Source organism: Vanellus vanellus (genome assembly GCF_965231255.1).
Source record: "Vanellus vanellus genome assembly, chromosome: 12".
Lineage (NCBI taxonomy): Eukaryota > Metazoa > Chordata > Aves > Charadriiformes > Charadriidae > Vanellus > Vanellus vanellus.
In genome coordinates, this window is record NC_138917.1 from 8,166,182 (window position 1) to 8,191,664 (window position 25,483).

Consider the following 25,483-nt stretch of genomic DNA (forward strand, 5'->3'; position numbering starts at 1 on the left):
TACTCCCTATCCTGGGTGGGATGGGGTGGGATTGTATTACATTTCAGAGTGCCCTGAGCCAGAGAAGCCCTCAGAGCCTGTAAACACAACCCCTGCTCATCCCTGCCTCTTGGAAACACTCATCTGCTGTCAACACTGGTCTGCTGTCAACCATCACTGCCTTTCTAGCCTTTCACTCTTCCCTTCTACCGGTCCATGACCCCAGCGAGGTTCAGAATTTGCAGACTGGGGAACACAGGATAATTGCAATTCCAAGTGTTAATTATGCTTTGGGGTGGGGACCATCATTGTGTTCATTTTGTACAGTAGCTGGAACAACAGAGTCCTGCTCTGCAATGAGACCTCTCCAGTATTGCTCTCATAACTTGCAATGTCAGCAGATAAAACTTTTTCACAGGGACATGTTTTGGATTGTACTTTGGCACTGCCATCCGTTAATTCTCAAGGTCCAGGCTGATTGAAACATAAAAACCATCTGCTTTGATTTGAACTGTTCACATTAATGTTTTTCTTTGCCTCATTCCGGACCTAATCGTAAAACCCTCTCTCAGTTTTTCTTCTTTCCTTAAATAGGAGTTTCATCTCCTCTAAGGAATAGCTGCGGATTCCAGGATTTGCCCTCGTCTCCCGACCTTCATCTCCCTCTGCCTCCCGGCATGGTGGGAGGGAGACAGCATGCACCGTACAAGGACAAACAGCAGCAGCAATGGGGCCGATCCACCCCCACTTCGTTCGATGGAGAGGCTCCAGCTGGCTCCAGTGGGAGCTGGATCAGTCCCATACCGGGAAGGGTAATGATCTAGCCACTTAGCCTGGCATTTGTTAGACCAGACCAGCAGCAGAAGTACAGACATTACTCATGTCCCAAGATATGCAAGGCTAAGGCCAAGATTTCTTGTGGATCTGCAGGCTCAGTGGGGCTCCTTGGGGCTCTTTCCCTGTCTCAGTGGCTTTGCCAGTAACCCCTCGTATTCTGGGCAGCGCGTCAGGGCACTCACTCATCTCTGATCAGCAAACCCCTCTTTTCATGGTGGCCTCAAACCTCTGATCTGGAAGGAACTAGTTTACAAAGCCCTCAATCAAAAATGTGCCGCTGGTGTTTCAGAGGAACCAAAAATTATTCTCCACATCTGTTCTCCACTGAGTATGGAAATTTAAACCGCTTTGAGCTAATATATAATGAGGAGAAGGTGAAACCGGCTGAAATGTCTCTTGATGAAACTGGTCAGCACACTCTCGGCCTTTCTATTTGAAATTCCCATTCCAGGCAAACAGAGCTGAAGTCCGCAGGATTTTTTTTTTTTCTGAAAATTTGGAAACTGATGAAATATATTGGTATTTGGGTTTATGATATGCCTGGCAAAAAGAGTTTTATTAAGAGTGAGTGTTACTACCTAAAGGATGCGTGTTTAGGTTTATAAGTAGTGACAATTTACAATAATTACTCCCCTTTTGGGGGGAAAAGCCATTAGTTATTCCTGCACTGAACATGGTTTTTCCATGTTTCCAGAAGCTGCTTTGTTTAATGAATCACTGCTCCAGTAGATGTATTGTGTCTAATGCGTTTGCTTATGCATTCCTGAGGCTTCACATTTGTCCCAGCAGCCTCTTGGAAACTGCTGACTGCGGCTCTCACTAACGGGCTGATCTTGCAAATATTCATTCGAAGGAAGTTGTTGTATTCTCAGTTATTATCTGTTCTAACCTCTTAGCAAACAGTTACAGATACCGTGTTACATGTAATTATAAATCTAAGCTTGTGTAGAGGAGGGAGAGCAGCATGTTCTCTTCCTAAGAGAGAGAGGAAGACTGTAGGAGCTTGGCTGCTGTGCCAGGTCATGTGTGACCTGTGTGTAAGTTATGGAATTTCTGACCTAAATTCCAATGTTTTCTCATGGATATAATGATGCCTTCCTATAGCACAGACTGCAAGAGTGGTTTATTAGTCTTCATTCTCCCTTAATTTGAGTAATTTCCTTCCATTGATTCAAACAACATTTAAATCTGTTTTTCTTGGTAGTTCTTTAAGAATGAGGAGCTGCTTTGTAATAATTCACAATTATTGTATAGAAGCTGTTTATTGAGATGTTTAAATACGCCAGTTTAGGTTAATAACAGCAGTGTGAAAAACAAGACCACAGCTCCAAACAAGCCTAAGCTATTGGGAAGATCCTACTTCAGACAAGTTTTGCAGCTTGTTTTGTCAACATTGACAGAGTTGACTACTGAGAATGAAGGGTCCTCTGCTCAAGCAAATGTTTGAAGGAGTTAGAGAGCTGCCTTGAAGTTTCCAGAAGCAGGACTATCGCGATCCAGCTGGTAATCGTCCAGTAAATAGCTATGCAGAGGGTGCTAGTTGTTATTCGTCCTTATGTTCAAATTACTTGATACTTTGATTTGCAAAGGCTGCCTCAGACTTATGGCTGGCAACACGCTCCCAAAGGAAAGAGCGAGAGGAATGGGAAGCTAGAGGGAGTGAGATAGGTTTTCTACAAAGCTAATTTGGGAGAAGTGTGATTTCACCCTTTGAGACAAAGACAGGAGGCCTCACATCTGAGGGACATGCATCCAGAGGTGAAGAGACACAACTAACACTTCCGCTATTACATTTCATTTAAGAGTCTGGAAAAGCTCAACTGTAAATGCCATAACTTTTCAGTCACAGTCTGAAACAGCTGTTTAAGTCTGCACAGAAAAGTAAATCTGCCCTGCTGCAAACAGCATGTCCTGGGTTTCTTTGGCAGAAGCGTTGAGTTAATTGAGACAGAGAGTTTGTAATAACTGCAGGTTCTGCTGAAATGAAGCCCCAGATGAAAGAGGTTGTGCAGCATTTGTCTTCATTACCTTGTCATGAGAAGGATTTTCCCCCTACATATGCATACATGCTCAGCAAAATATGGATGTGGGGCTTGCAAGCCTCAGTGCCCGAAAAACCTCAAGCAGACTCATTGCTCTAACACTGACTTTCGACATTTCAATGCATCCTCCTTCAAGGACCCTTCCCGTGCTTACAGCTGCTCCAAGGACCTGTGGGAGGTCTCCTATGGCCATCAGCTGAATTAGCCTTGCCATTTTGTCTCTGAAGGACTTAATGGAATAAGAAATGCTTTGAATCCTCTGCTCCAGCTACTGAGTCTCCACTTACTCCCAACACATGAACTTTAGTCTGCATCGCTGCTTTTACACAACGTCTGAAGGGAACAAATGTACAGAGGAAGCGGCTTTCACTCTGGGTGGAAGAGATGAAGTTCAGAGCACCCAAATGTATGTGCACAATAACAGAGTTGGTATTTAACCGCATAAGAAGCTAGGATTAAATTAATCCACCATTCTCCTTTTTGCAGTTCTTTGGGGGAATTAGATCAAGAGAGTAACAAAGGAATGCCACAGTCTGCCAGTAATGTAATTAAGGAGTCAAGCCTCATCTGAGCTTTCTCTTGCCAAAGATCCTGCTGGATGTAAAAAAAAAATCAAATTCAAGACTTTAAAGAGAAGATGGAGAGATATTGTGAAAAAATATTTGAATATTCAGCTATTCACTTCCTCCAGTTCCCTTAACACTCTCAGAATGCAGAAAATGTGAATGATGAAATAATGCAGCTACTTTGGGAAGACTAGGCGTAAAAAAGTGATTTGTTAGGACTGGTTACACTCAAGAATAGACTAATAGCTTTGAAAGACAGGTAGACTTTGAAGGGGGTCTGGGACTCATGCCAAATCAACTACAAATGTTTATCCCATACTATGAAAATGTGCTAAAAGAATGGTCCAAACAAACCAGATGTTCTAGTTTGGCCTGGATGCTTCTGGAGTGTCCTGATAATCATTTGGAGGGTCTTGGTTTTTCCTTCTCTCTTGCCTAAGACACAGCATTTTCCCTTGCTCCTCATTTTGAGCCATAACAGTGGGAACTTCAGCAAACAAGGAGGAAGCAGAGACCTTGGCCTGTTTGATGCCTGAATGAACAGTGACGTTTGAGTGTTACTCAACATGCAACTCCATGTGTAGACATGTCTCATAGCCTGTTGCAGGGGGCAGGCTCCTCACCTCAATGCCTGTTTCAGACCTTTCAATGTAGACTGGCAAAACATTTATGATTCCACTGAAAAAAATAGCACAATGTCTACCAAGAACTAATTGGCTCATGAAACTAGTGTGTTCAGCGGTCTCTGTGATACTTTGAGAATATTCTGCTCCTACTAACTAGATCCCTATTCACAGAGGACTTAAGTTTCCATGTTTCAGCCTGGACAAAATATATAACTACTTGCTCCATAGAAATGATTTTCAGTGGCACATGCCCAGAATTGCTGGGCACTGGAAATCTCAGATAAATGAACCCTGAAGTTGCCAAGTGGGGCAAAACCTAAGTGTAAATCTGAACTCAGACTCTGGTGAGCCCTGTACCCACTCTGCAGGTAATAAGTAGCCTGTGTAGGAAAAGCTGTAATGTACCGAGCAGAGAGATTTGATGATGTTGTGTCCTTACTTCTGTAAGGCTGGCTGGAGGAACATGAACAAATGAGAAATGTGCTGGAGATTAAAGTTTATGTCCATGTAAATATATATAATTACAAAGAAATATATAAAATTTATCTTTATATAACACATATAGTTATATAATACATAATATTTAACTAGAACATTGAACCAAAACTGAAATAGATATTTACCAGCTTATAAAATTCACATGGTGAATGGCAAAAGCAGCTGTGTCATGCAGAGCTGGGAGCATACTCTCATGAGAGCTCGAGATGTGACCGTCTTCTGTAGCCACATTCAGCGCTAAGTAATGACAGAACCCAGGTCTGCAATACAGTCTGGGTTTTAGCACTGCTTTTAATCTCTGCCTGGTGCTAATAGGGTGTTTAGAGACTTTTGCTTTGTGCTTGGCTAACAACATCCAGATTGTTTTGCTGCAGAAGTAGGGACGCCCATTGCTGAAGTCTCCGTGCAACGTTCAAAACATTGACTTTGTAATAGAGATGTCACCATTTCTCATGCTGCTGTTTTCCCATATTGTAAACATCCTTCTCTGTTCTCCTTGCGCTGCCTTGCCCAAATGGTTTGCTGCAGCTGCACGAGAGCGGAGGGTGGAAGCAAACTGAACGTGACAGTGAATGCAAAACATTGATTGACTGTGGCTGAGGAACAGCGTGTCCAAAGTACCTTCATGTTTCCCTTTTATGTCAGGAGTGGGAAACATTGTAATAGGCAACATCTGTGGCAAAATGCAAGTTACTGTCATCCTAAAAATGAGTGGCTCACTGGAGGACAATAACTTTCCCATTAAAGAGATTCTTCAGATGGAAAGTTTTGTGCTGAGATAAAAGGTGGAAACTCCACGTGTCTCTCCCAGCCTGCTGAACAATTCAGAAGGAATTCAGCTGGAATACTAAACCTTGCTGTTCAGGACCTCACATGGAGACACAAGGGGAGGAAACACCTTCTATTATACTTCTTCCAGCACCTTCAAAAAATTAAGCTATGTCTGACTGCTAATAGAAATCTCTTGCTGAGCTGAGGAATGAAACAGGCCAAGATAAATGCTACAAGATGCATCCTCTTAATTAGGGGTACATACATCAAAAAAGAACACTGCCTGAGGTCTCCTGTGTTTTCCTGCCACAATGAAGCTTGTAAAAGCTGTCCGTCTGCCCAGAGGCCTTTTGGAGAGGGCTTATCCTCAGGTGCTCAAGGGCACATGTGGATGTCAGCAAGCAGTTTTTAGAATTTTCTTGCAGGAAGTTTTTGCTCTGCAATGCCAATTTTGCATCACTTGATTTCTGATTTTGAAATGAAATCTAATTATATTTAACACCCAGGCCAAGAGAGGATTCAAAACAATGCCTAGGGAGAGTGCAAGGACAGAAGCCAGAATCTGAGCTCTGTCTGGACACCAGGAGTCAGTGGTGAATGAGATCCACCCCACTTAGCAGAGCTGTTGGATAGGAGAGAGCCTGTCTGTCCCCTTCAGACCAGGTGGGTGATAGAAACATATGTACTGACTTCCAGACACTCTGCTCAACGACATAAAAGGGAACACTCCCAGATAAGCCCAGTCTGCAACAGCTCGAAATACTGCTGTCTATCTTCAACCAGCTTTAGATAAGACTTTTATCAAGAGGTCAAAGGCAAGTGGGATTTTCTATAGCATTTTTAACCCTGCTCCTTGGATAAGACAAGACAAGAAAAATTATCTGCCTTCTCATAGCAAACTCCTTCAAAGCAATGGGATGACACAGCAAATGTGACTGTCAGGCTCCTTTGGAGGAGATCCTTGGATCTCTTCTAAGAAATTCTGAAGCAACATTAATGACTGCAAGTCTTAATATCCCCATATGGCTGCTGAGCTGCAGTGATGCTCTGGCAGGTCCCTGCACGGCTGCTGGTTCCTGCAGTGTGCTGAGGCTGTGCTGTGGTAGAAGCATAGCTCCAGGTGCACATCACCAGCTATTTTGGAGAGTTTTGGCACATCCTCAGAGCTGACGTAAGGAACCGTAGTTTTTTCAGAGCTCTTCAGACATTTGCCTGGTGGTTGGACCTGGGAAATCACTTAGTGTCCTTGCCAAAGTACTCACCGCCTCAGAGCAGCCACAGCACAGAGTGAGGGAGTTCACTTGTAATCGTATGTGGGACGCGGAGGTTAAAGGTTTCATGAAGGAAATCATATGCAGGCACAATGCTGATATACATCTGGTCCTTCATCTGCGTTGTTCAGTGTTTGCAGGTGCTACTGACAGGCACTTTGTCTATTAAATTGCTATTTCTGGATGAAGGCAGAACACTTTTGTTATGGAAAACCATCTGTCTCTGGGGCTACAGGCAGGCAGATTTCAAACTCAGAGGGATGCAGCCCCCAAAACAAACTGCTTGGCCCTGGCCAAGTCTTTGTGGGTCGGTGCAGGGAATCAGCCACCAAATAACCCCTGTTTCAATGTCATGTGTAAAATTGTGAATGGCACGTGCCTGTTGCATGGTTTTATGAGTGTCCATGCTGACAACAGTGCACAGTCCCTGGGTCTGCCTTACTGTGGTCCAAGCAAGATAGCATGGTTCCCATCCTTCTTTGGAGCCCCCAGAGCACAGCTCTGCTTTCTCAGGGCTAGGGGTCCCTGAGTGCAATCTGGCTGTCCCCAGGGAATTCACTCTGGCTGCTGTGCAGAGCATGGTACAGGGCTGCTGATTTGCTACAAAATCCATGTGAATGCACAGACAGACTAACTCCCCGCCTCTTTCGTTTCAGGGTGAAATCTGTCCTCCAGGGAGATTTCTCTGAGGTTTCCAGTCCATGACTCGGCTTCTCTTGGCAGTCACAGTGTGAGAGCTTCCACGGTATGTTCCCCCCCCATCCAAAACATGCAACAATATCCTCTGGCCTGAGAGGGAAAGGGTCCCTGCTCCCCCCCAGCCCCTCTGACCTCCTCTCCTGCCTCCCTGCAGGGACACTGACTGCTCACAGAGGCCTCTTTGGAGACAAAAGACTTTGGGACAAGGATGCCCCAGAGGGAACTGGCACAAGGGAGCGTGTGGGCAAGAACCGCAGCTCTGGTGGTCCCACCCACAGGAATTGTTCAGGATTCACAGTGGTCTCCCCGGGGCACATGGCATCACAGCAGAGGCACGGCTGCACGCTGCACCCCAAAGGCGAGGCTCTCCCCCAGACTAAGTACCTTTCCACCTCATAATTAATACAATGTTTTGATCATATATTTGAAGACTTCCTGCTATTATGCAGCACTTATGAGAGTGCTTCTCTAATAGCATTCATCTGCTTAATTTATATCTCATATGCAATAAAGCTAGTTAAAAGTAAAGACACTTTATATTCTTCTTTACAGGCTTTTCCAAATGGTCAGGGCCACTTAACATTGACCTCTGCCAGGCTTCGCGAGGGCTTGAGGCCAGATGCTTAAAGAGAATCACCTGTCTGTGTTTTGAATTGCTTTTGATCTTTTATTTCGTCCTATAAATTCCCAGTAAAGTTCACTGGTAGCAAACATCTGGCACAGACACTATAGCCAGCTTTTCCTGCTGAGAGAAGGAATGAATCCATACTGAAAACACAGATTTGGTGTCGTCCTGTAGAGCTGGCCCTAAAATAACTCCTTTGGTGAGGGGGTGTATCATCTACATTCAGTGTCACCCCTCAAGAGATGCTGCAGTTTCTTTTATTTGTTGATTATCACACAGACCCACCTGGGTGGGCACACGTAAGGGACTCCTTTTCCTGCCAGTCCATGCGGTGAGCAATCCCAGTCACTGGCTGGGCTCTTAGGCAAGAAAGAAAAGTAACAATTATAATATTGCTGCTTTAGGTTATCTTACACAAAGCATAGGTTTGTGGGGTGACCGTACAGGTAAAAGTGATGCCGTCAACCATTGCTGGGGAGCCCAGCATTTCCTACAGGTTTCCCCAAATTTCACATGGCAGGTTTAGCTGAGGGAAGCTGAATCAGGGCCATGGTTTTACTGTGCTCATATTCACAAAACAACTCTGGATTTACCTTTTTTTTTGCTGATTTCCTAAAACTAAGTGGAAGTCTGACTGGTAACCTCCAAGGCTGAGCCTTCACAAGGCAGCCGGGAGGAGCAGGGAGGAGCTTTAGCTTGTTTTTTTTGTCACTGTGATCAGTGGAATTGTTCTCCTGATATATGTGACCCATAAGAAGCCCGGGCAAGTGCTGTTTCACCCTTTGCTGATCCCAGCAGGCACCTGCAGGTCTCCCCAGGCCACATAAACCCCGTTCCCTAGTGGCATGTCAGGCAGGTCCCCCCGGGCTGGCCACCAGCAGTGGGGTGTGCAGGAGATGGGGGGAGGCAGAGCAGCTGTAACCTTGCCTTCCCACCGCGTCAGGTAATATCAACAATCTCTAACCTGCTTGACCCTCAGAAAACCATTGCCCTTTGCTTTGGCAACAGGACCTATACCGAGCTGGCAAGGAAACAGCAGGCCTGTAAGCGCCACGGATAAGGAATTGCAGCAACCCTTGGCATGAAGGTACTGTGATTATATCAAGCTAAAATGAGTCACCTCATGCTGCTGGAGTTGCGTGCTCTGAGGAAACTCTCTCTTTGACATAATCTTTCCTTAAAAGTCAGATCTTTCCTCTGGGAAAGGGGAAGTCTTGGCTTAGGCTGACCTACCTCACTTGTTTTTGGCTGGAGAAAGACATTTTTCCTTGGCTGCACAAACACCCCGTGACTTTCACTCAGAACCTCCCTGAGAACATTTTTAAAAACCATTATTTAATTTATTCTAATCAGGCAGCACGAACCCTGGTTCCAAAAGTGATTTTATTCTCCTAACCTGATAAAATATCCGTCCTTTTATTCAAATACATCTTCCTCGCTGTAACAAATGATGTTGAAGGTTTCACAGGTCCGGGGGAGATGCTCAAGTCTCGGCCACACTCTCCCACTATCATCTGACAGCAATTTATGTTATTGCAGAATTTGCCTTATTGAAATTATTTGTGGAATGGAAATTTGCACAGATTCATGCACAGAAGATGATGCTTTGCTTAGTGATGATGTATGAAGTGATCTCATTGAACATCCTTGAAGGCAGCTGGAATTTTGTGTGAGGAACTGAACCACAAATCTTGAAGCAGAGAATGACACAGCCAAGCACACTGTAAACTTTCACTAGTAGAAAATTTGCTTACTGCTTGGTTCACACACGTTTTGCTCCTGGCCAGAGGTGCTGGTTAGGCCTGTGGCTTTCCACTTTAACACTTTCCTTGGGCTAATTGCTCAGCATGGATAGAGCTATACACCTTACTATACTTGTCACTTTTCTCCAGCTGTCAGTCTAACTGCCTGCCTGCTGAATGCCCAGGATTTCAGACAAGCAGGAGCCAAATCCAGCCAAGACATTATAATAATACAAGGATGTCTTATACCAGCAGCACTTCTTGCAATTTGCATAGGATAGCCATACAGCAACTTTATATGGTTGTAACCGTCACCAGAGGGAGTTGCTCCACTTAGAGTAAATTACTGTGGCCCAACTGTTGTGTGTAGATAAGATGTCGTTTAAGAGAAAATGGCAGTTAATTATCTCTCTTTCTTGTAATAATAGTTTTGAAAATATCATACGTCATCAAATGCCTGGCATTTAAAGTAACACAACTCAGAAATCTGCTTAGCAGTAAATTTTAAATTTCTAATTATTGCCAGTGGCTGTTTTTGCTAAGGATTTGTGTCTGATTCCTATAATTACTTCACAAGCTGCTAAGAATGCTTTATACTAATAGGTGGAGCCATAAACCTGCTGAGAACTGCTTCGTTAAACAAGAAATTCTTCAGAAAGTCAAAGCTGCTTCTTTTTTTTTTTCCTTTTTTTTTCCTTCCCCACACCCCTTTTTTTTTTTATTAATGGGCCATCCAAAAGTGAACTTGATAAGACATGAACTGCTCTGTAGTGGGAGCAAGGAGCCTCCATAACTGAGTGAACTGAATTCTCTCTTGGTTTAGGTGTGCACTTGGCTCCAAATGGGAGGGCAGTGTGAATATGAAATGGGCTAAAGCTGTCTTGCAGTTGTCCTGTGATGACACAGCCCTGCCAGGGACTACCAAGAAGAAGAATATCCAGAAAAGGTGAGAAATATATTCTTTCTAATGTTGCCAGCTAAAGAAGTTTTTCTTAATCCTATAAAAAATGTAAAATCCCTTGCCTAGTTTTCAAGACAGAGTGAAGGTAGAATCATGTGTGGAACGGAAATGGGTGGCATGAAGAATTCCCCGTTGCATGTGAGTATAGAGCGCTGAAGCACAGAGCCCTGGCCTAGGCTGAGCTGTTATAACTCCAGCAGTTTGGCGGTGCAGATGGAAGAAGGTGTAATTTCAGCAAATCACCGACCCTGTGCCTCAGTTTCCCCAGCTGATAGTAGGGATAATCCAGTCCAGGCATTGCATGCAGTACTTTGGGAAGTTAAGGTGAAATGGTTGTGTGCAGGAGGCCTAAGTGTTCGGTTTTGTGTGAAGACCACGGCCAGCTGTTGAAGTTTGGTCCTGCAGGAGAATTCTCACTTTGGTATACAATCCGTGAACGGTAATGCACAGACCCTAGTTTCTCCTGGGTAAATGTCAAAGCTGTATATCTGCCAAAAGAAAGGCCAGTAGACAGTGTCTGAAGTAGCTATTAATCTTTAGAATTAGTTGCTCCAAGTCCAGATTGCAAGTATATGGAACAAACAACAGAAATGAAATTAAATTAGGGAGATTTATCGTGAACAGTTGTTGTTTCATGCTGGTTTGGGTTTCAGCAAGAGCACAGACAAGTGAAATATCACACAAAGACATAAATTAAGTAGAAAGAAAAAATCTTGTTTATTCTGTGCAACCAGCCATGTCATTTATCACCTTGCAGCACAGGAGGACAGGACATAGGTGGGAGCTCCTGGTTGTGCCCTAAAGGTGCTTTATCAATGTGCAGATATTAATATTGCAACAAACAGGGGAGATTTGTTTTTAAAAGGAATTGGAGGCTTCCCGTTGTGTCAGACAAAGTTCTCTGAGCAATAAAAAATAAAGCCACAAGTTGAAGTCTTATCGTAGTGATATATTCCTCTCTGGATGTACTGAAGATATCTGAGTGTGCCTTTCACTAAGTCCAGGACAACTGCTGATTTCAGATGATATTCAGGTGAGATTTGGGTGGAGATGACAGTGACCTGTAGGGGCTGAGCTCTGCCTTCATCTGAAGGTAACGCTTCAGTCATTAGGGAGTCATTTTGCATAGCCATAGACTGACCTGTGGACATGAATTATTCACAGTTGTCTGTATTAAATGCAGAAGAGAAGACAGCCTGAGGAAAATGACCTGTTTAAAGGAAAACTGAGATAAATACTGTTTTAAATGGGTGACTACAGCTCTGGGAGAGAGGACAACCAGCAGGATGGTGCAAAGCAGGTGCCAAGGACCTGGAGGCATGCTTTGTGCAGAGATGCTCTTCTCAGCAGTCTGGTGGAGGGTGATGAAGCCTCTGTGCCATGAAAGGCGCTCCAGCCCAAATGCCCACCCCCTGTCCCCTGTCTGTGCCTGAAACAACTGTGCCGTGGGGTCCCCCCAAGTCCTGTCAGCCCCCCAAAACCCCGCTCACGCCTTTGGGGGTGACTGTCATGTTATTGAAGGAGCAACCTATGGATCAAGCAGTGATGAAGGTTATACAAATACAGAGCAATATACAGTCACTGCATCTCCATAGAGATCCCTTCTAAGACACTTGCCATCGAACCTCCTTCGGGAGTCTGTAGACTCCACACAGAGGCAGGGCAGCTTGCTCTACCAGTCCCAGGGGGACCTCCTTACACAGCTGCAGCTGTGAGCGAAGTGACTCTCCAGGTTTAACTCTTCATTCTGCTTCCCCACCCTTCTTTCTCTACTTTCCTCCCATAACAGTAGTCTCTGCTTGGCTTTTCTTACCAACTAAATTCCCTGGCACGAACTGAACAGGTTTTGATGCTCAGAAGCTTTCTACAGCAGTAGAGATATGGACAGGAGTGCCCCAAAGCACAGTTACTGCTAGAAACCCTGTAAACCCTTTATCTCTAAAGAAATCAAATACATTCAGCTAAATACAGAGCTTTTAAAATGCACACCTCACTTGTTCTTCAGATTCCCATCACCGTATTCTTGGCAAGCTTGGAGATGAAATCCTTTGGCTACCACCTGCATGTGGCTGTTGACACTTAGGCGTGGATCAAAGTGACTTGCCACAGCTTTCTGATATAAGCAAGAATTGGAAGATTTTTTTGTATTTGTCCACAAGGTCTAACACTCCTGTGCAGACACATCTTGCAGCAGATATACAACAAATCCAATGCATCCCGCAAGGCTCCACACTGCTCTGCGAGACGGCAGCTGGCGTAGACTGTGAAGGCAAGCAGGGCTTAGTGCTTGTATCTCAACTAACTTTGTGGTTCCATTTCTTCCTTCTTTCCAGGAGGAGGCTGGACAAGCTGCTGGAGGAGAAATTCATGGGGGATTGTAAAATAAACAGCCCCCACATTTGGCTCAGGAAGCCATGAACAGCATTACTGAAGGCTGTGAAATTATATGCATGCATACATATACAATTACATATACATATGCATATACTATACAAATACATATGCATATGTATAGATGTGTCTATACTCGTGTATAGGTAACCAGTACCCTGTTCTCATACTTTTTCTTTGGCACACGCCTCTGTCTCCATCCTAGGCAGGATGCTGTGATGCTTTCAGCCTGATTTCATAAGTCCCATTCTTGTCCTTCAGGCACCTGGATGTCCATGTAGGTGTCTAATACCCCACGTCCAGTCTCGCTGTCTCTCCCATTGTCAGGCACAGGCTGACTCATGTCCCCTTCCTCACTTTCCATTTGGTCATCTCATTTGTAAACAGCCTTCCTTCCCTATTCCCCACCCATGCATATGGATTTATTTTTCCCCGATGACCACATCTTCCCCTTCTTCTAAATCATTTGCAGAAAGCTAACGTCAACTTGGTTTAATTAAAGCCCCTGCATGTTTATCATGTCTTTAAATCATTTCCTTCAAGCAATCGTCTTATGAAGTTATCACTTTGTCAAAACATGATCCAAAACCATAGCTCAGGGCACAGTGGGAAGCACACAAAAGGGAGAGCCGAGTAGCTTGGAAAGTTTGGGTGAACTGTTTGCTAGAAGCTGCCGAGCCCACCCCTCCAAGACCTTTATTTCCCCCTGCGGCAGCTGTCATCTGATCCCACGCTTTGGCTTTGAATGGGGCTCTCTGAGGATGCCAGATGTTGGGAACAAAGGTCTAAAAATAATCTTTCCAAATGATCTTCCCATCTATCATTCAAGGAGAGCATGTGCTTTGTGTGAACATGTGAGCCGAGAACCTGATCTAACTTTGAGTAAAGAAGTTCAACAGCAGCTCCTGGCTTCTGCTTGTGGGCTCCTTTTTTTTTTTTTTTTTCCCTTTCCCTTCCCAGAAGCTGCACAGCGAAAAGCGGCTCTCACCAGCGATCAGCCCTCGCTCTCCCTCCCTCCCCGTCTCACTCCCTCCTTGCCAAGACTCTGAATCGTCTGGATCCCGAAAGCCGGGCTCCTTATTTCATCTCTCCTTGGGAAAGTGGATTCCAGGGTGCTGTCAGAGATGTATTTCTGTAAAAAGATCTTCACTGCAGCCTTGTGTGTCTTAGTTTTGCTGCCAGCTTTGGGCTGTGCGAGGAATCTCTGGAAGCGTGCTCTCCATCTGAAAATGACGGAGAAATATGATGTGAGTAAACTGTGCTGGGGTGATTTGGGGGGAGCTGGGTATGCTCACTGTGAAATGAAAGGGGAGTTTTCTTTATGTGTGTGTATCATTTTAGAATAAGAAGTATTTGACTCCGCAGGCTGTCTCTTTATAAAAGGCTTGCATTAAGTTTCTCGGGCTGTACTAAACTTTTGCCACCTAGCTGCTGCAATGGGAAACATGGAAAGCACGCTTGGAACAGTGAGAAGACATTGGTACGGCAGCGTCACTGCTTTTCCTAGAAGCTTCATAAGGCAGCAAGGGAAGCATGAATGGGGAGAAGGGGAATGCAAGCCCTAGGTGTCTGGGGATAGATTTAGTGAAAAGAAGATAATGGGATTTATTGCTTAGAGCAGGGAGGAGGGTTCTCTGCCTGGTTCCTCCACTGCCTTTTGGGGTAATTTGGGGTAAATTTCTCCAACTCCAAGTGATAATGTGTACTAGAGGGATGGTGGCATTGCTTGGAGTTTTGTAAATCACTGGAGTACAGAGACCTCCAAATCCACAGCATCAGAATAACGTGCTGGTCACCTAAATGGGCGTAAGGAGCTGATAGAGAAATCCGTTCTCAAGGCTGTGCCTTGCCTGGCACGTTCCCTGGGAGCAGAGCTCCCCTCTGCTGCCCACACCCTGGCAGCCGCTCAGGGGCTCTCTCTGTCCCTGCCCGCTTTTGGCAGACTTGCATGGGGTACTGAGCGCAGCCACCGTTTCCAAAGCTGCAATGGCACTCAGAGCAGTAGCACTGGAATTGATACTGAAGCGGCAACCAGTTACTGTAAGTGGAGCAAATGATGGTGTTGAGTCTTGTTCTGGTGTGTCTGGGCCAAAAGACCCTTAGAAATGGCCATGGAGGAAATTGAAAAAAAAAAAAAAAAAAAGGCGGGGGGGGGGGGAATAACTTGATAGCTTGACTTTCAGGACCTGCTGCTTAGAAAGAAAAAAAATTGAATCTGGAATTTTGACTTACTCCATTAAAGTCCCCTTAGAAGCCAGCAGTGACCCAAGCTTCTGCCCCTTGAATCGCTTAGGTGGAAGCCCCAGCCAGTCTGTTTTCTCGTGCTCGGGTTTGATTGCATCTTCCAGCCATTGCATGTGCATAAACAGCTCCTTGATGTCACAGAGGGATTCCTCCACCTGTTTTCTGCAGCCACATATAAAAGCCTTTTTATTCAAAAAGGACGCTTTTTTGCCTATGACATCTGGAGTAATGTTCAGCTACATTTGGTCTGTGCGATTGCTGACTCAGAAGTGTTACACACGCCATTTGCCCATGCTGAAGGAACTGAAACATGGTGCTCTTGTCTCCTTGAAATTCTGTAGAAAACATTGTGCTAATATTTGAAAGGCACCCCAGTATTTTACAACAAGAATTTTTCTGCATTGTAGCCTCCCTTGGGACAGGGTATCATCTGGTTTGCACTTTAATTGGAAAACGGTGATGTGAAGAGCTGTGTTTCCTGCAAAATCACTCACTGGAAAATGTATTTATTAGTATTTTCTTCTGTCGTATTTCAATGTGAAGCTCAAATTCAATAGGAGCTATGAAGTAAACGACCCAGAGAAATAGGACAGGAGTATAACAGGAATTTACATGTTGATCTTCAGATAACGTGCTCTGTAGAGGCACAGAGCCCACTCCCCTGAGGATATATCCTCTTCTTTCAATCTGCAGTTCTTCAAAGGACTGTTTTTTCTGGCAGCCGTGAATCCAGGTGCTACTGATCTGGCAAGCTCAGCTAGAATTGCTCATATTGACAGAGTCATCTTATCTAGGGAAACCAGAAAATGCTTTTCTTTTTTCTTCTCCTTGAAGCCTTGTAAGGAGGAAGGCATCCGTTCTCCATCCTCTTATCCACCAAGAGTCTCTTTTAGCAGCCCGTCTTGTTTCTCAGAGAGATGCTTTCTTTTCTACCAAATGCTGTATGTTCCCTCCAGTTCAAAAATCAGAGGCTGAGGGTGGAACAGCTGATTTGTGAGTCACTTGGATAGAGGGGTAACAGATGGAGGTGCTCACGGCAGCATGCAGCTGTCTATGGCCATAGACATCCCTGTGGGACCCCCAGAAGGACACGGGCAAGGTCTGTAGGGGCAGGAGGCAGTGAAGGGTAGGGAGTTGACTGAGACTGATGTTGTCTGCAGTAGGATGAAGGCATCCACCAAGCTGCTGGCTGCAGAATGACAAGCAGGTGTTACGATGAGGAGCTGGTTTGAGGTCTGGCCAGGAGTTTTTCATTAAGGACTCTGAGGAAGGGTGTTGGTTGGCAAGGCAGGGTCAAGTGGGAATGGAGAAGAGAGGAAGAGGAGAGGGAATGCAGTAAGAAGAAACTGGCAGTCACAGTGGGATGGAGGAGCTGGGCTTCCAGCTTTTAGCAAATCCATGTATTTGACAGCCAGAGGGAAACTTGTCAAGTTTAGTGATTTGCAGCTGGTGTTCTGCAGCCCTGCACAGGCTGTGGACTGTTCCCAAAGGGCAGAGGGAGGGACCTACCTGGGAGTGGGCTTCAATTCATTATCAAGACACCCGCATGCCTATTGGGAAAACCTGGGGCAGTCTGGATTTTATTCCCATCTCAACTGTATCAAGCTCTTTAGAAAAAAAGCCAGCCTTCTTTTAAAGATTTCCAGAAATGAAGGAATGCTCGCAGCTGTTGGAATGTTCTTCCAGCAATTTATTTACCTCAGCCTCCCCTCTGAATCTGCATGCACACATATGTCTGGCCCTGTATTCTCTGCTTTCCAGTCCTCTAATCGCTGTTGTGCATCTTCTTTGAGCTCACCCTAATTTTGCAACAGTCTTCCAGTACTGCAGACACCAGAACCAAAACTACTAATCCAGAGTCAATAGCAGCAGAATATTATTCTTATTGTTCTGGGTTTGTCCTTCAGATTATTTAACCTTCCTTCAGTCTGATATTTGCAACTTTGACCACCCATGATCTGTGTTTTTCCAGGTCTTTGATAGAAATATCGGAGGGCTCTAAATTCCTCCTGACTGTGTATTGTTTCGGAGAAAAGGTGGTTTATGGCCAGTGTTTGGAAATCCCTGTCAGGGGCAGAACTGGTGACTGGAGGCTGGGAATAAACCTCACACGTGGTCTCAGGGCTGGCCGTGAAGAATATGAATTAACAGAGAATTGGGCTTTGACACAAGCCTAGGGTCCAGTTTCAGGTACAAATAATAGAACAGATCTGGGATTTTTTGGAGGCAGCCTGTGTCCCACAGTTACTATGGAAAATATGGGTTGAGAGTGAGTGATTGTGTTCAGGTTTTTCCTCATCATCTTTACTGACCTCCAGGGCTCCTCAGCTGAACTCTCAACTTTTCCCCTTACTTTGTTTCTGGATATCTCTAAGGCAGATATTGTCATTAAAATGATTTCAAAAGTCTCCATGGGGAAAAGCACTTTGCCGCCTGCATAGAAAAATATACTTAAAGGAAGAAATTTTGACTGTTGTCACAATCTGTAAAAGTAATAAATCCGAGCTATGCGCAGAGCTAAACTGTGAATCCTGGGAGAGCTTTTAGAAAGACCTTGTAACCCCTACCTGGAGACATCCTTAACCAGGCTATTTTGGGAATGAGGGAATCCTGTTTCCCACTGGGATGGTTTATGCACACATAAAACAGTGGCAACCGTTTTATTAGAGCAAATGTGCAAAAAAATTATTTTTTTGACCAAGAGGTTTTGAAAGAAAGGGGTTGAAAGCAATAGGTGAACAGAGAAGATGGGCAGGGAGGTCATGAGCTACAAAGTTATTTGGTTAAAAATGTTTTATTGTTCCCAAACGGAAATCTCATTCATTGAGCCAACTGTTCATTGCAATTTTGGCTTCTTGGTTTCTGAATCATCCGTGAAGTAACTGAACTAATTGTTGGGGTTTGGTTTTGTTTTTTGTTTGGTTTTTTTTTCATGGATCCATTATTTGCCAGTATTATTTTGGTCACATTTCAGTCTGCAGCTGCCATTTCAAATAACAGAATAGTAAACTGTGACCTTCCATGTTGAATGCTTCTCCAACAAGAAGACCTGTTAAATGTTTCGAACTGCATAGATTCACTGTTAAATGCTCTCTTATATCCCCAGATTATACTTGGTCCAAGCATTTTCTCTGTTTAAAATCCAACATCAGAGAAAAAAGTCGAACTTGCAATATCTTCAATTCAAAAGCACGTTATTTCAAAGCTGGAGTGTTTTCAGCTTTTGAGGAATGGGATGATGTGATAGCTCACACCTTGTTTTCACGTTAACATTGAAAAATCATCAAAATCGGGAATTTGTTTTTCCAAACTTGTTTTGTTGTTCAAACAGCCTATCAATTCATGGGAAAACAACCTCATGGAAGGGTTTTTGAGCAATTTCTTGTTCACTGAATGGAAACAACTAAAGAAAAAAGCAGAAGAAAATTGTTTATTGATATTGGGAACGGGGCAGGCTGATACTGGGAACGGGGCAGGAAGCTGTTTGTGGAAATATTAGGAATTCTGTGTCACACACAAACACACACACACACATTATTTAACCAGTTATAGATATAACCAGGATATGGATTTTCTTTAATGTACACCTTGTAACAGAAATTAAAACTGTTAGTCATCCTGACTTTTCTCTGTACTGCTACATTGGCTGACACTCAGTCGCTGTGCACCCAGGCAGTGGAGCAACTTCGCTGCTCTCCGTTTCCCTCTAGCTATGGCTCAAAGAACAAGGTCAGCTTTGGTGTAAAAACCACCACCTTCTCAGTACGATTCTACGCTATGTACAATATGGAATTTCTTACATTGGGACTGCAAAAATTGTGCATCGTTATTTCTTTTGGTGTCCTTTGGGATTGCCTTCATTCTTTACATTACAAATGATCCCAAGGGAATGAAGATGATATTGTTTTCACCATTATGATAATTGATTGCTGCTCGGTCACACGTAGTAGCAGAGGCCAGCAGTCGGTGTCCAGGGCAATGGAACTCCTGGGGCCTCTTCTAGTACATTGCCTTGGACAGTACATGTGGGGACATGCTGTTTCCCAAAGGCACACATGCTCCACACAAGCCGTTGGGAGGTTTCAACGAGTATGTAGCAGCATGTAGCTAAAGAGGGATATTAGTCTCACCCCAAATTTCTCCATAGCCTGATGGTGAAATTTCCTAGAGACCCCCTAGGGGACAGTTGCACCACACCGTTTCTTGAAATAACAACCCCAGTTGTTTGTCACTGATTTCGAAACACAACAGTGATGAGGCCAAGTATATAAAGGACTAAAACTCAAAAGCCTCTTGGGAGTGCATGGCAGCACTCACTTCACACCTTTGGCTAGATGCTGATCTCTTTTAAGAGTACAAATCCAGAATCCATTTTTTTTTTTATTTGACAAGAGCTTATTAATGTGTATTAATTAATCTGAGAACCGTTTGCCCTTTCTGAGTACATTGTGCTGCTCTGGGGAGCTGATCTCGAGCCCAGAGATAAGTATTTTAGCCATAGGTGCGAAAAGAGTGGGCTTGGTGATTCACTGCTCTGTCGGAGGGAGTTGGCTTCTTGCTAAAATGCCACCAGCGTGAATAATACATGAATGGTGCATCTTATAAACGTTTCTGGTAAAATCCTGTGCCTGTTAATCCGCTTTAAATCTCCCTTGTCCTTTTGGCGTGCAATGAGCAGCTGGGATCCTTTCTGCTATAGTGAAACACAGCCTCATTTTCTTTGGGATTAAACTGATATCACCCACACAGATCTCACCCAGATCATCTCATGTTTTAGAAATGGTCTCTAATTTAACAACCCAGGACCCCACAGTGGGAAAGCTTGAAAGACTTTGTACCACTCCCCTCTAAGTTCTGGTCCAGAAGAAGGTGATGAAGGTAGAAGGAGCCTATTGAGGAGACAGGTGCTACCTGGGACATTAGTTCCATGCCCCTTTGGGGACATAATGTTAAAGCAATAAATACAGTGTCATCATTTCCACTGCTTTACTATCAAAGTGTTTTGGTGTGCTCATCATGATGATGCCTGGAGTCTTTCTCTCTGTTTCCCAGACAAGTATAAAAAACTTTAAAGGATTTTTTTTTACCTCCTCACTGTCATTACAATAACCTTAATTATAAAATTAGTTCCACTTAATAATTTGGCAGTTTGGTGTTTCCAAAGCAGTGAGCTAAGAAACGAAATGTAGCTCTTTTCCAGGTGCTGAAGACAGGGCTGAGGAAGCTGAACAGTTAATTCTCCTCACTAATGAATATTTGAAAACCACTTTGAAAACCCCTCTTCTGTTTCAACTGGTGGGATGTTTGGTATTCACTTTATGCCAAACCTTTGTTTCCTTTTCTTTTCTTTGCAAGGATTATGAGTACCCTCTTCATTCTCACAGTTCCCACTACCAGAAGAACGACCGCTGCCCCCCACCGCCCCAGACTTTGCCTGACCGAGCCTGCGAGGTGCCCAGCTGCAGGTCGGATTCAGAGTGTGAAAGGCACAAGCGCTGCTGCTACAACGGGTGCATCTACGCCTGCCTGGAGTCTGTACAGCCGCCGCCAGGTAGAGTGGGCCCAACGATTATACCGGTAGAGAGAAGCATGCAGAAATGGTGGTAGTCATCCCCAGGTGCACTGGGTCTCGGATGGGAGGCGTGGTTTGAGTGTGGGTTGGGGAAAAAGCTTCAGTCCCACACTTCGGATTGCTGGGATGACTGCTGAATTGAAAAATTATCCAAGCCCAGCTGGTGTTGCAAAATTTCCACCAGCACAAATGCTAGGAATCATTTGAGGCCATTTTTTTTTTTCCTGGGATTATATATTCAGGAAAAGATGTAATCCTAGTCTGAATTAGTGCTCACAGACGTGAGGCAGCTATCTCATCTGATCTGTGCCATGGCAATGGAGGATGGGAAACAACAGCTGTTTTGGCCTTTAGGACACCAGGTTCTTGTGGCCCTGGATAACATGCATGGCTCTCTTGCCACTGGGACAACAAGAACATGAATGTAAGTATTTTGCTGAAAACTCAGATCCATCCTTCAGGAGCCTGGCAGCCTCGTCACTGGCTGTTAGAGGAAAACTGTGACTTTTCCATAACTGTGTGCCCTATGGCTACTCCACCTTGACTCTGTCATTTCTTGTTTCTGTCTCTTACAGTTTTAGACTGGTTGGTTCAACCCAAACCCCGCTGGCTGGGAGGAAATGGGTGGCTTTTGGATGGCCCAGAGGAAGTCTTACAAGGTACAGTACATTTCACTGTCTTCTCTGTGATATCAGTAATTATACAAAGGCACTAAATAATATATTCATCACACACAGGGCTTGCCAGGGATGTTGGGATGCTGGGGCTGCTGGTATTTGTCTGGAATTTCTCTAGGAATAACACTGTGTGGTGCTGGGGGCTAGTTTCTGGTGCAGTAAATCAGTTGCTTTTTATGGATATGGTTTAGCCAGCAGAGCACTAGGAATACTGCAGGGAACTGGAACTTGAAATAAGTAGAAATACATCTTTTTTTTAGAAAAAGGCTTTGTCAGCATACACGTATTTTCTGCCAGCTTCCTCGTAGACTGTGGGTGGATTTGGATTAGGAGATCTTTTAATCCAGAGTGGCCTCATCGCACAGATGTCTCAGGCTGGGGCAGTGGCTCTCGGGTCTGAAGGCTGCTTTGAACAAGAGCCCTGGCAAACTGCTGCAGAGTTGTGTTAAGCTGGCATGGAGCTGGGAGCATCTAAGCTTGAGGACTGCTAAGGAGGTTGGGCTTTTCAGGTTAGTTCCACAGGGAAAGGTCTTTTAGTTATTTTTTTCCAATACCTCAAATTGAAACAAGGAGGGAGTGGGGAGGTGGGAAGAGTTTTCTTCTATGAGACATTCCCAGATGTATGTATGCCTGAAGTTCTTAATTTCTTCATGGAAAGGCTCTTCCAGCTTTTGATCAGCTTTAGTCACACACAGGTAGTGCCAATAAATTACCCTCTTTGGTGTTACACAGATGGTATCAGACTCGCCAAACCTTGACTTTCATCTCTTATAGAAACTCCTAGTTCTTCTAGAGAAAATTCTGCCTCCAGCTCACTGGAGTTGCGTTGCTAGAAATAAGATAAAATGGGTTCCTCCTCATCCATCCTTGTCATGCTTATATTATTTGTTCTTATCTTAACACCTTAATCTCAGCTTGAGGGAGTAATTAGTGAAATAACTATCAGTCATGGCATGAGAATTACAGCAGAGGTCCTTGAAATTAAAATCCTGGCAAATGAAAGGGTGGAGTGTCCCTGCATAGTCTCTACATTTAGTGGACACAAACACTGCCTGTGAGTCCTGCTTTGCTTTCTTATGCTGCTTTGCGCTTGCTGGATATCCAGGGACAAGATGGTTAAAGCCTCCATTTGTAACAGGGGGTGGTACTGCCTTACTCCATAGTGAGTCACATCTGAGGTTTAAATTCATGACTGGGTTAATGGGTGTGGAGCAAAGAACAAAGCAGCCAACTGCCAGCTTCCTGGTCACGTTTCCCTGATTCCTCACCCAGCCTGGAACAGACGTATGGCTGCTTGGAGGGAATAGCTGCATGGAGGGACCACCCATTGGCGTGAGCGTGGTGGGCAGTGGTGGTCTGTCTTCACCACTCTCCAGCCCTCACACGGACTATGCGCAACAGGCTGTGAGGAGGTTGTCCTTATAGGTAGTCGGGCTGACCTGCTCTCCCTATATCAGGCGAGACACATCAGTTTTTGTGTAAGGTGTGAACTGGATCGCCTGCTCTGCCCAGCTTCTTTGGAGGTGTTAGCTCCTTGGTACCCTTGCATGGCAAATGGTCTGAGAGCCTGTCTGGGAGGCGATACAGAAGAAGGTGGCCGTGTTGTCATATTTTGGTCACCTATGGGTGTTGAATCCATGATTTATGACCTGCAGGCTTCTTTTGCAGCTGAGGCCTGCAGTACCACTGAGGATGGAGATGAGCCTCTGCATTGCCCCACAGGCTATGAATGCCATATCATCAACCCGGGTAACACGGCTGAAGGAATCCCTAACAGGGGCCAGTGCATCAAGCTGCGTGGAAATCCAGGTCAGTTGGCTGGAAATCTCCCTTCCTTTCTTGTTCTGTCATGCAAATACCAGTAATGGACAGTGCGCTCTCACTGGCTTTGAAGGAGATCTGGTGGTACATCTGCTCTCATGGGCTTCCTGGGTTTTCCGGGCAGCCCAAGGCCCAAGGCAGTGTGTGACAGGTGAGCTGGGAGACAGTGCCCACCCTGCAGCAGTCTCAAATCTCTAATGCCCTTAATGTTGGCTGAGCGATGTGAAATACCCAAAGCAGGGGACACACTTCTTGTTTGCTCTGAATGCCAGTGTCCTCTGGGATTGTGTAAGCAGAGCAGGTAGCAACCTGCATGTGCTGTTATTACACAGCACAAAAAATAGAAATATTTATATATTACTACACACTTAACTAAGAAATAGGTATTTCAAATTGCAGTTTTGACTTCTGACTTGGCTTTCTGCATCCAAAACATTGTTCCCTTTATTCTGCTGACACATTTGCCCAATAAAGGAAGTTACATAGGCCAAGCTGCTTTGCAGGAGAGCTCATAACATGTCTAGGTATGTCTAACTTCATTAGCTAGTAGGAAATGTATGTCTGCCTCTCAGTGCAGAGACATGAGACAACAGTTCTGCAATTTGGTCACTGTAAAAGCCAGGGGAAATATCAAACCAGATCTCTGAACTGCTTCCATAAAAGACCGAGATTTTTTTCCAGGGCTTTTTGATCATCTGTTTTATTCTCTTATAACGTTTTTTTTTAGTAACATCTGTAGTAACTAATGTAACGTATAGCACTAGGTGCTAGGTTTTTCAAAGAGCTTAAATAACATTATAAATGGTAAACAGAAAAACCTAGCTGGAACTTGAATTTTGTAAACCACTAATAGATGGTCTGAAATTTTACTCAAATTTTCTTTCATTTGTGAAAGTCTGTGATTCCTTGACTCATACCTACTGAAAAGAACATAACATGCTAGTGGCCAGCAGTTAACCACTCTCAGAGAAAGTGAGTGTGTCCACACGTTGAATAATCTGAACAGTTTTATAAGAGGTTTATAGCAGCCTACACTGCTTCAGCTACAGAGGTCTTTTATTTTCCTGTTTGTGAGGTTATTATTTCCATATCTGTAATTTCTCTGTGCTGCACACAGAAGGCCAGAGCTTAACAGAAAGAATGAACGCTGACTGGATATGTTCTCATTAAGTACCTTCTTTTTCAGATGGACGCAACCTGAGGCATAAGTATTACAAGGAATATTTTGGTAAGCCACTGGCATGAAGTGCCTGCTATTATTAAGCCTTATAGTTATTGCATTGCTTACAAGGATTTTGCTGCTTATGAAATGAAGGTTTGTACATAGCAAAAAGAGATACTTTAGCCTCAACTCTCTATGACTTGGTCAAAAGATCTTATTTCAAGATCTGCAATGCCCTGAACGTAGACTCTTGAGAATCATTATCTCCAGCTGTGACCCAGTGTGGTAAATGGTACAGCCTTCTGCCAGGGGTTCCCACCCAAGGGGTGAGAAACACCCAATCCAATAACCTTTTGTTATTTTTAAGTATATTTTTGGAGCTTTGCTCATGGCCCAGGACTCCTTGCAGATGAACACAATAAAAAAAAAAAAAAAAAAGCAGCATCTTTTGCCAAGATCTTGTATTGTGGTATGTGATAAGAGATGACTGGAGCACGGTGAATCAGTCCCTTCTCGTTATCTGCAGCCACAAGGGGTCTCAGGTCCCTTGCACAAATTGGTAGATATGTGTCTCAAAGAAAGCAAGAGGATCTTCCAGATCTCTTTTCTCAAGGCTTCAAATCTCTTGGTAACTCTTGGTAACAAAGTTCTTGCTAACACTTGTATCTAGAGGGGGACAGTCTGATCAGACTGGCAGTGATATTCAGATATAACTAGGCAGCATCTTTGATATGATAAGATTTATGAACAGCCAAATTTGGCCTGTTTAGCTGATAAAACTATGAAAGGATTTCCTTTACTCTGTCCAGTGGGCTACTGCAGCTCTCCGAGAGAACTGCTAAATAATGAGACCAGTAAAACTGTACTGCTTAGAGAATCTTGAGAAAACGTTTGCTGCAGACTAACTGAAAATCTAACTTTGCTGATATTTGTTTTACAGGAAGCAATTCCAACAATGTGGTCGGCTATGTGAAAAACCAACAGAAGCATTTAGGCTAA

The 25,483-nt window shown here is 44.2% G+C and overlaps 1 protein-coding gene across 1 annotated transcript; it reads left to right on the forward strand.

Moving 5' to 3' along the window:
- Nucleotides 1–675: 675 nt before the first annotated feature.
- On the forward strand, nt 676–25,483 carry WFDC1 (WAP four-disulfide core domain 1; the record flags this gene model as incomplete). Its single annotated transcript, XM_082489626.1, has 9 exons — nt 676–791; nt 10,480–10,602; nt 12,951–12,994; nt 14,110–14,255; nt 20,608–20,803; nt 21,400–21,483; nt 23,170–23,310; nt 24,509–24,550; nt 25,425–25,483. 9 exons carry the CDS (start codon nt 676–678, stop codon nt 25,481–25,483), a joined length of 951 nt encoding a protein of 316 aa, XP_082345752.1.